At 36.4% G+C, this 12,237-nt stretch overlaps 1 protein-coding gene across 1 annotated transcript; it reads left to right on the top strand.

Moving 5' to 3' along the window:
• Window positions 1-515: 515 nt before the first annotated feature.
• On the top strand, window positions 516-4,377 carry LOC110872071 (protein NLP7). The gene is made up of 5 exons (XM_022120838.2): window positions 516-751; window positions 882-1,387; window positions 2,163-2,210; window positions 2,317-3,328; window positions 3,445-4,377. Exons 1-5 carry the CDS (start codon window positions 625-627, stop codon window positions 4,197-4,199), a joined length of 2,448 nt encoding a protein of 815 aa, XP_021976530.1. The 5' UTR covers window positions 516-624; the 3' UTR covers window positions 4,200-4,377.
• Window positions 4,378-12,237: the final 7,860 nt, after the last annotated feature.

The raw sequence follows: 12,237 nt of genomic DNA, 5'->3' as shown, positions 1-12,237 counted from the left end.
AATAAAATAATCTACAAAAGCTACACAAATACAAAATAAATTTAGACAGTATGAGAAAAATAATATAACAAAACAAACAGTATGAAAAATATAATATAACAAAACAAAAATGAGAAAGATTAGTTAATTATTTCTTGTGGCAAACAAAAACAGATCTGTATAGACTATAGTATTATTTTTTCGTTACAAATGGAATTATTTAAAAATGTACTGGATAAAAAAAACATTTTGTGTCATATAAATTAATATCATTAACATTTTCTAATACCTAGTGGAGTTATTAAAACAATCGTGTCATATAATTATTAATATCACTAACATTTTCTAATACCTAGTGGAGTTATTGAAAAGATGAACCTTTAGTCATGTGAAGGGGTTCTTGAAACTAGGGCCAGTTTATATAAGGAGTTTATTATATGGTGACCTGACCTCTAGAGAGAGGTAGGTTCAAAATCTTAGAAAATTAACATAAACAGTCAACTAAATAATTTTAATAATTAGTGCATTTTGGGTGCTACATGACACGATATACAGGTGGGACAAGTCTAAAGTTTCTATACAAATCTGCCCAAGTTTGAACTTTCAGAAGGTAGACATTAGGTTCAGAATTTTGGTGCGGTTGGGATGCCAGACATGCCGAGGGGAGAGATCTATGCAGAACCACAAAGACTTATGTTTTCTGGTGAGTCGAGATACCTGAACTCGCTTTGGGTTTCTGGAAATGAAGATCGATCTAGCTCAACTACCATCGGTATGTCTTTCTTGCTGATCACATTTCTAGTCACCCATCAGATCGAACTCACAAGTTTACATCGCGACTTTCTTATTGTTGTTTCTTCTTTTATTTATGCTTTATGAGATGTGGTTTGTCTAAACTACAGGTTTGGAACTTGGAGCTGCTAATATTGACCCACATAATAAGAAAATACAGGACAAGATAGAGGCTGCATTAAAGGTCGTAACGTTCCGGGAGCAACATGTTCTGGTCCAGTTTTGGGGGCCTCATGAGTTTGGGAAGCACCAAATACTTACAACTCTAGGTCAACCATTTGGTGTTGGTGTACATGATGCAGGGCTTAGTTTGTATCGGCGGGATTCTGAGGGGAGATCTTTTGTTGTGGATAAGGATCATGAAGAAGAGGACTGTAGTCCTACAGCTCGAGTATTCAGACGGGGATTGCCAGAGTGGACACCTGACGTAACTAATTACATGCCAAAACATTTTCTGCAACAAGAGTGTGCGATTCGTTGCAATCTCCATGGGTATTTGGCTTTACCGGTTTTTGATTCAAATGCACCGTTATGTGTTGGTGTGCTTGAGCTCTTGACGTCTTCGAAGTACACGAGTTATGCTTATGAGGTTCAACAACTTCACAACGCACTTGAGGTTTCCATCTTTCCTCCCATATTTAGTGACACGATTAGACTTATTTACTGAAAAGTACACTACGTGATTTTTTCCTTTTTTAAAAATAAATATAACTAGGAGGCTAGGATCCATCATTTCTTCTTGGGTACATAAAACATATAACTGTGTTATTGACATGAGATATAAAATAGTTAAACGAGTTGTATTTCATGTTTAATACTTGTGTTATTTGCGTCATCAGAGATCTGTTAAACACGATAAGACACAATTTGTAATTTACGATATTATCCTATTAACTCATCCATGTTTGTGTATGTTTTAGAACAGAAACTCACACACTCTAATTCTACTACCAAATTACATCCATATTTGTGTAGCCACACATCCTGCTATTATCCCATTAAGTCATTAACTCATCCATGTTTGTGTATCTTATTAAGTTTGTTTTTAACTTTGGTCATAACTGTTTATGAAACATGCCTGATTATGTTAAAATGACAGTATTACCCTTCTCATGTCTCACTAGAAAAAAAAAATAAAGATAAGACAACCCTCATTTATTCTCAGTCGCTATCTGCCTTGGTGACCAATGCTTCGCCACAGAGCCCTCCCTCGTTCATTTTAACGAACTGTTCGTGAGTGTTCTAAAGGTAACCAAACCAACGCCAACTCAGTTCCTAGAAAGCCCATTTGCGTCATGGCAGATTGTTACGTCGTTGGTGTTCGAGGTGAATCATATTTTTGGTTGTATTCTTGTTTAGGCTTTCCTCATTCGTAAACTGTTATTTTGCAGACAGTAGATCTGAGAACCACACAAGCATTTGGTTGTCCTGCCTTAAATGTGAGTTGGGTCTTTGTGAAAGTTTGGTACTTTGTGCAAGTTTTTTTTCAATTAAATCATCATATGGGTCGGAATGCTTATGTCATGCAATGTGTTTTATGTACAGGTTCTTAATGAACGCAGGAAAAATGATTCCGATAAAATCTATGGGATTCTGAAAACGGCGTGTGACATCCACGGTTTACCTCTTGCTCAGACATGGGCTGTGTCTGAACACAGTAGTTTTGTTTCCCATGAAAAGGTTATACAGAAGAGCTGTGGTAGTTTTGACACTAGATGTGTTGGCAAAGTCTGCATGTCAAGAGCCGCTCTACCTTTTCATGTTCAAGACCTGGGCGTGTGGCCTTTCTCGAAAGTGTGTAGAGAACGACACCTGGACGGGTCCCGTGGCTATGTTGGCAAGGCGTTGTTATCCCATGGTTCATGTTTTTGTGGAGACGTAACCAAACTCGGTGAAGAAGAGTACCCTTTGGTCCACCATGCACGCATGAACGGTTTGACCAGCTGCTTCGCAATCTTCTTGCATAGTGTTGAAGCCAATGATTATGTGTTGGAGTTCTTTCTACCGCCAGACATCAAAGAATGCGGAGGCGTACTGAACTTGATGCAAACATTGAAACAGAAGATTGAAATAGCTTCTGGATTTGAACTAGGTGACAGTTCACGTATACAAGTTGTGGGACCACCTACAAACATCGCTAGATCTTTAAGCATAGACGCTCATACTATCCAGATATCATCAATCACAACAACAAAGAATGACAAATTCGAGACCGTTACATCAGATTCAGAGTCAACCATGGTAAATATAGCTAATAAAACCGAGTCTTCTGCAAACGTACCGAACCAATGCCCACCCAAACAAATTCACCCTGATAAATTCAGTCATATTATCACTGGCACAGAAAACAACATTAATGTAGTTGGTGCAAGAAAAAACGAGATGATTTCCTATCCCAGTGTGAGTATGCAAAAAACGAGCGATAACATTACTGATGCAGGAGAAAAAAACAACCGTTTAAAACAAGGTAGGAAGCGTAAAATAGACTCTCTAACAATGGAGGCAGTCGAAAAATACGTTGAAAAACCAATAGATGAAGCTGCCAAGAGCCTTGGAGGCAAGTCCTCTTACTTATTAATGTATTTTTTTTTTTTTTTTTTTTTTTTTGTAGTACGTCCTTTTGTCATTTTATTTGTTATGATAACAGTCGGCCCAATTTGTTCTCTTTTTCAGTTAGTCGGTCTACTTTGAAGCGTTTTTGTCGAGAGCATGATATGCCAAGTTGGCCATTGCCAAAGCACAGCAAAAAAACTGTTCATACTACCGACTTAAAACCGTCACCAAAAGCATGGACGAAGCAAAACGTGCAATGGCATTCAAATAAACGTTTTCGTTTTGCTTTTGTTGTGTTCCTGATGGTAAGGGTTAAGAGGTGGAGTTGTTCAATAAAAAGCCATGGAGTTTCAGGCAAGTGGTGGAGTTGTGGCAGGCATAGCTATCTTCCTTCTAAATCAGATTTTATATACCAAGCAGCACGTCTGTTCGTGCTGTTGAGACGGTGGAAAAATAAGAATTCAATGAGGAATACATTACGTAGTGGTGATCACCCTGCTGTGAGTGAGAGCACAACAAAACCCAAATATACAATAAACATTATAAACCCGTATTCGTGTGTTGTAGAATCTACTCTTGTTCATGCATCCCCAAAACAGACTGTGACCAATATCTCAAATATAAAGATGGTGACAGTGAAGGCAACTTTTAATGAAGATATGATAAAGTTCCAGTTCCCTACTTCATCGGGTCTTTTGGAACTGGAACACGAAGTGGCACGAAGGATTAAGTTAAAAACTAGAAGGCCTCGTTTAAAATACAGGGATGAAGACAATGACCTGATACTCCTTGCTTGTGATGCGGATTTACACCATCTTTTAGAGTTTGCAGCTAATCACAGTCCTATCAGATTAGTCATTGTGGCTGATGATTAATTAATTACAAAAATTGTCATATGGATGTATCATGTGTTTTACAGTATTCTTAGAACTCAATTGTATAATACTTGAGGTTAATGTAACATCCCGATCCGAAATTTTTAGTAGCAGCAGCATATCAGTTTTGTATTTGAATTAGAATTATGATTTATGCAAGCAGCAACAGATTTTCGTTTGGTCGTTTCATTTGTTGATTCATACCAGTGGATGTATGTTTTCTATTTCAATGGCGAACTATTTCGATGGAATCGTTTAGAACCGAACTGCTTTGACGGGAATCTTTTCGACCTGAATTGTTTCGACGCAAACCGTTTCAACCCGAACTGTTTTGACCCGAACCGGGGTGGTGGGTGCGGGTGTGATGGATTCCAACTCATTTGACAACCAAACACATCAAAAATGGAGTTGAGATTCCAGTTCCAATTGAAATGTTTAAATTCCAAATCCAATTCCTTCAAATTCTAATTATACCCTTATACAATTACTAACTTGGGTTATGTTTCATTTATTTAAAAGTCACACCTTTTATTTCATTTTACTCACACCCTTTCATTTCATTTTATTATATTATATATAACTGCAAAAACTAACAAAGGCTACCTCCGGATAACGTACTGACATGTCTACTAAAATCACGCCGTTTAAATAATAGATCTAGAATGAGCAAACTGTTGCGTTGGTAGAAACGTGTGTTCAACGCGCATATTCACCGGTTCGAATCTAATATGCACCGTTTTCCATTTCTTTTTATTTGGCATAACCCTTTTTACTTTCTTAACAATTCATTAATGCAAATCAATCCACCGGCACCAATGACCCTCGCCATCACAGGTAACTTTCAAATTATTATCAATTGATTCAACCTTTTGATTCTTAAACAAATATATCAACATAATCTTTGATATAGCATAACCCAGAAAACAAAATCTTTTGATAGTGTCAGAAATTAGTATAACCCAGAAATTATCCGTTCATAATTTCTTGATCGATCAGTTCCGGATTATACTTTCCGATACAGACTATTACTTAGTTTCACAATATCCAGATTATACTCAAGTATATATTAATTAATTAGGATCCTTACAAAATATTCTTATTCTCTTCCATTCTTACAATTATGTAACTGTCCAAATTCAAGTAAGATTTCTTCTTTATCCTTTTAATAATTTACTCAATATCGTAATAAAAAAGGCTTATTTAATTGTTTCTAAGTTAAATAAAAAAGAACACGACAGATTATTGTTCAATTGAAATCGTCACCATCGTTTTAACCAATCCCTGTTCTTCGTCGGTTCTACTCTATATTATAGAAATCCGTTTTAAGATGACGATTTTAGACTTTGGTCCCTTCGATTTTGCTTCATTCCGTTTGGCTGCAGGCGAGGATTGGATGATTTCAGCGTAGACAACGGTTTCGATTTGATTCGTTCGGTGTAGACGACGTTTTCGATTTGATTCGTTCAGCATAGACGGCAGTTTCGATTTGGTTCGTTCCGTGCAGACGGCGGTTTCGATTTGGTTCGTTCGGTGTGGAAGACACTTAGGTTTATTCAGGTATATAGTTGATGAATTTGATGGAGTTGTTTGGTGCCCAGATGGGGTGTTTTGGTTAAACTATTTATTTAACTTGGTTCGTATAAACCACTCAATATAGAGTTGTAGATCATGTGGTTATTTTTTATATTATTATATCTGCTTTTTTCTCTTTTTTTGTCAACGAGCATATTTTACGATGATAAATAATGAATGATCAGGCATTAAACTCCAGGATATGAATTATAAAGAGACAATTTGACAAAAGTAACGTTCACATCTAAACTATAAAGAAGACCTTAGGACACGCTTCAACTTTACACAATCAACCGAAGCCGAGGCATAAGTTAACGGGCCCGGATAACTGCCTTAATTAGTGATGTGAGACCAGTGAAAACCGGCATAAATGGGTGTGGGAACTGGTCCCGTCGGGGATTTTCACCGTCATCACTCATCTCTTGCAGAAAACGGTTGCTCCAACATGCAGCGGACTTTGTAAAAGAAGATAAATATTTATGGATGGCACGTTGAACAAGGCTGGCTCCCTACACTTTGACAGATTTCATAAAAGAAACACACTTCACTTTGTAAAAGAAGATAAATATTTATGGATGGCATGCTGAACAAGGTCGGCTCCCTACGCTTGACGGACTTCATAAAAGAAACACACTTCACGGATCAAAAAACTGCAGGTTATGCAGATCACATATTCACTTCATGTTATGTAGTGGTTGTACTATGGAGCAAGGTAAGCCACTGGAGCAAGATCCTGCCTGTCTTGGCTTTCACCTTTCGTGATTTGTTAGGTGTACACAAGCAAATGCGGATGTCAAGTCTCAAACAATCGGCCGATACAAGTAATAGTGCTAACGGTATGTTGGGTAATATGCCAGGCCGAAATGAATTGATAGTCTCGAGCAAATGAATACTCACTCACCAGTTGTTTGGCGAAGTTACAACAACAACTTTTCTGTGCTTCAAGAACCGTGCCAGAAGACAAGGGTTGGATCGGGAGAAATGGGTATCTTTTCAATTTTAATGTAAGTGTCCAGTGATATAACTATAGGTGATGAATTGGGTACGTATGAACATGGTTTATTCAGCAACTTTATGGGAAACTGTTTGTAATTTTGGTGATGAATAAATCTATACTTTGACATTAAAAAAAGCTTTACCCACTCGACACAGCTTTAATCATGTCCAATTACAAGAAACAAATGATTCCGTCAAGCTTAATTTTCCTTGAATTTGGAAGGAATTGTTATATTCAACTTTACGATTACCATGCAATACCATACATGATTCAGAATGGGGATTTGTCAACACCATGGTCACAAATTTAGGAAAATGGATGTCTAGGCGGGTATTTAGTTCTAATTTGTATTTGATATTGGTGTATACATGTGCCCATATAGTGCTACTAAAGAACATGGTCATAATCAAGCATCCCATATAGTAGAGAACATGGTTATAATCAAGCATCCCATATATAGTGCTACTAAAGACATTCATAATCAACAACCCGCCGCAACGCGCGGGTTTACGTCAACTCGTTCCAATACAAATTACAATTCCAATCCCAAAACATTCCGCGAACTAAACGCACCTAAGTTTCTTATAAAATAAAGAATTTATCATTAATTCATTGCAGTAGAAAAATATAGTATTTTAAAAAATCCCCCAAAATCAAATAAAAGCGAAACCCTATACTTGTAATAAGCAAATTGCATGAATCAACAAATGATCGGAAGAAAATAGACCTGGAAAACAGCAAGGGCAACGAATTGTTGGAGTTACAGTAGATGTTATATAATAACTTTGATGCAGATCGTCAATCGTATGATCAGATAGCTCTGGACGAGTACCACGAACAGAAAGTAAGTACTGTAGAGCATCCATCAAATTACAAATTTTGTCATAAACCCTTGTTTCACTCAAAGAATTAGTAAAGTACAAATTTTGTGGTTTCTGTATACTTAACTTACTTTAGAGTAAACTGCAATTTTAGTCCAGCAGTTTGAGGATGTTGACATCCTTACCTTCTATTTTAAAATTTTGTTGTCTTACTCCTCGGGTCTGGCTAGTTGAATCAATCTTAGACGCTTACCTAAACTCTATTAAAGTCAACTGTTACCCACTAACGATCAAATGATAAAATGGTCATTTCGCCCGTATCAGTTCAGGATTTTATGACAATAAATATCAATAAATTTCTAACGGTCACATTGTTAACTGAGAATTAAAATACAAATTACTTTGATGATGGATACGATATAAAAATTGATGAATGCCCACAAAAATCCAGCCAACTCTATATATATATATATATATATAGGACAAAGATCCGTTAGGAACCGCCCTTTATTGCGAGAACCGCGAGAACCAATGTGAACACATGGCAAACTTGTAATTATACTATACTGTATCATAAAACACGCGCGTCCTTCAATTTTTATTAGGGTTCTGTAAGTGTTCCCCTGTTTTTAGGGTTTCATCAATTCACATCGTTCCCAATCCACAATGTTCCCAATCCACAATCGATCCACAATCGGCATCAGCACAATCGGCATCAGCACAATCGGCATCAACAGCACAATCGGCATCAGCACAATCCACAATCGGCATCAGCACAATCGGCATCAGCATAATCGGCATCAGCAGCATCGATACATTGACACGACGGCGTGAACCCGCTGTTCACGGCGGCGTACAGGCTGATGTTTACAGCGGCATATGGCGTCTTCTGATTCATCCCATGTCGATCCTCGTATATCCGATGAACCTCTTCATATATTGTCTAAATATCATCCTCATACAACATCTGATGCCGACTTTGGTGGTCCATCTGATGTCAATACCGTTGATAGTCCCAGAATTATGTCTAAAACTGTTGTAAGTCGACATACACTTCATGGCTTTGAAATTCAGACTCTTTACTCTATGTCTACATCACTTTGACTGGTACGACACCTACAAATACAGAACTTCAAGAGTTATAATTCATTCGATTTGTGACTAAAGGTATTATAATTTGTAAATGATATTGTATTAAATGATATGCACATGTGCATTATACTTACTGTAAATGATGTTATATTAAATTATATGCACATGTGCATTATGTTGATTGTAAATTATATTGCATTAAATTATATGCATATGTGCATTATGTTGAAAATTAGACTATGTCGTTGATTTATGGATTCTGAACAAGTGCCTTATGGAGAACTATCCAATTATGTGCAGAATGGCAGCAAAAATGGTATTGGGTGGCAGACAACTACAAAAGAATAGGGGAGGTGAATGTGTGGGATTGGCAATGGAAGAACAAACCGATAACCGGAGAGGCACGGGTGGAGTTTATGCAGCTTTTGGCACTGCTGAGAGACACCAGAATGAAGATGGGTTAAGATGGGTGGGGTTGGCACTTAGAAAATAAGTCGACTTTTAATGTTAAAACCGTTAGAAAGGATTTGTGTGTCACAAGCGGGGACCTGTCGAGTGGCTTTGTAATGTCCTGGAACAGCTGGGCTACACCTAAAGCCAGTATGTTAGCATGTAAAGGTGTCGAAGCCAGGTTACCGACAAAGACGGAGCTGGAAAAAAAGGGTAATTTAGACCAGCAACACATTGTGCCCGGTTTGCAAATGCGAGCAAGAAACTGTTGAACACATTCACATTACATGTTTGATGTCGAAAACGCTATGGTGGATGGTCGGAGCATGGTTGGGAGTAAAAGATTTTCCTGTAAGCTGGAGATTTCTAAGAATAAGAAAAAGGTAGTCAACTGCATAGTGATGGCTACATTATGGATCATATGGTTGAGCAGAAATGAGAAGGTATTCAAAGTCGTGCAGATTTCAAATGCTAGAAGACTGGAACAAGTCAAGGAGTGTACTATGTTGTGGATGAAAGTCATAGCCAAAATGGATAAGTAGAGCAAAAATGAAGAATTTAGTGACTGAAGAGTGGTACACCAGTGGTGTGAATGTAATAGAAAATTAGGAGTTTATATGTTTATTGTAAGCGTAATTCTCTAGTTCCTGGCTAGAGTTCTGGTTTGAATATATGGCTTCTTGTTCTGTTCAAAAACAATGTCGTTATATATAAAATGATAATGCTCATGTTATATATAAAATGATAATGCTCATGTTATATATAAAATGATAATGCTCATGTGCATTGTATTGACATGGTTACTGTTTCGCACAATGCACATGTGCATACATGTTTACTCTTTCACTCCACATTGTTGCTGTTTTGACCAATGCACATGTGCATACATGTTTACCATTTCATTACACATGGTTATTATTTCGGACAATGCACACGTGCATACATGTATATTTTTTAATTACATGTAATCCGTTTTCCTTACATATACATCAACATATGTAATGTGGTACCCTACGTAATAGGGTACCACATACGTAATATGATATAAACAAAAATACATTATTTCAAAATATACACATGCATTACCGACATGTTTATTGTTTTTTTATTAATACACGTGTGCATTACCAACATTAACACACACAGTTACAACAAGTAAATATAACACCCTCATCATAAGAATCACATAATCCGATCAACAATCATTATTGCAGATATGCACCACCAAAATATACTATACCAAAAAACATATTACATCCTAAATTAACACATATAACCATCTGTAATACATTATACAATACCAATATGTATGTTATTTCAAACTATGCACATGTGTGGTACCAATATTCCCTCTACCAAACAACATAATACATCATATAAACAACGTAATACATCATATATTCACTGTAACATCCGTCAAAAACGGATATCCAAAATCCGACCTGTTTTAAAAAAAATACGGATCCTAAACTTTAAACCTCGGAAATTTTTCGTGAAATAAATAATCGTTGAAAGATTTTATTGTTAATTTAATCCGTTTATAAATATGGTTAATTATTTAATTTAATTGTTTGATTAATTAACTTTAAAACTAAAAGTTTTGCTTTATAAATTAATCTAGTTAATTTTAATGAGATTTTCAAGTAATACAAAGTTGAACAAAGTTAGTCAAGTTATATATAGTTAAGGATGTCCTTTGTAATATTACACAATTCATTTCAAAAGAAAAATAAAGGTGGAGACGGGACTCGAACCCGGGTATCCACCGAAACCAAACACATGGCTAGCCACTCCACTGCCGCCATGATATCTGTTATATTTGGAAACAATATTATTAGTTTGTGAAGTTCTAGTTTCCTTCCTTCTCCATGCTTTTGCCGCCAAACATGTGCAACAAAGAAACAGCCATATTTCCTTTTAACACTCACTGATTTCTCGGAATTTATACTCGTTCCGCATTTCCTTTTATTGTGTTTTCTTTTTTTTAACTTGTACTAGATTAAGATGATTGACACAAATTTCCGCGTTTCCCTTTTTATGATAATCACGTACCCGGACGTATTCCTCAACCAAACACACCCTCGCACAGTTTTGGTTTCCTTTTTGCCGAGTCCTAATTCAGGGCCGGTTATTAGCATGTTCAGAGTGAGCTTGAGAACAGGGCCCAAATAATTAAAGGGCCTAAAATTTTTATGTTTTCTTTATATATAGCCCAGTTTTTTAACAGGCCCCAATGTTTAGTAACAAACCCATTAACCCAATCTCTTAACTGATTATAGGATATCAAAAGTCACGTACGCTGCAGGAAATCAGAAGTCGGTCGCTCATAGCTGCTTGCAGGAAATCAAAAGTCGGTCGCTCATCTGCAGGTTCCAAGTTTAACCGTAATACTGTTTGTTGATTGATTTTAACCGTATTACTGTTGTTCCGAAACAGGCCCTGTTCAGATTAAATTAATCTGATTAATGATAACCGGCCCTGGCTGTTTTCATGACCATTTGAAACCCTTATTGGGCACACTTTGAGACAATGATTAGTGATTTGACATATCAACCCATATGTGTGGCATCGATCAATTTTCTTCTATCAGATTGATGCTTTTTTATTAAAATATAGAGAAACTTTGTGAATATTGGAATTACACCTCTTTTGATGATATCTGATAAATGTTATATTTTGTTTAAAGTGGATGTTTGACACCACTATATGTAATGAATGTGTACTGTGCATTGTGCTTAACAAGAATGAGTGCATTGTGCTTAACAAGAATGAGTGATGTCTAGCAATAGTTTGTCTGTTCTGTATAAAATTTTCATTATTTGCCCTGAATGCGATTCTGGTTTACAATATAAAGATAATTCTGAACTGTTATTTAGATAATTAGATTGATTAAACTGTTATGAATGATTGAATGATTTCTAGTTTATTTAGATAATTGTGATTGAAAGGATTTTATTCGTTAACATGTAGAAATTATGCCTCCCGTTCCTAAATACAAACACCTATCCGGCTTCAAGGAGTTGATCGAGAGCTTTGCTTCAAAAAACGCTAGGAGAACCACATTGTTTGCTTAGCAAGTAAGTTCGATACTTTGATCATTTTTGCT

The sequence above is a fragment of the Helianthus annuus genome, chromosome 17, assembly GCF_002127325.2.
Source record: "Helianthus annuus cultivar XRQ/B chromosome 17, HanXRQr2.0-SUNRISE, whole genome shotgun sequence".
Taxonomy (NCBI): Eukaryota; Viridiplantae; Streptophyta; class Magnoliopsida; order Asterales; family Asteraceae; genus Helianthus; species Helianthus annuus.
This window is presented reverse-complemented; position numbering and strand designations above follow the sequence as displayed.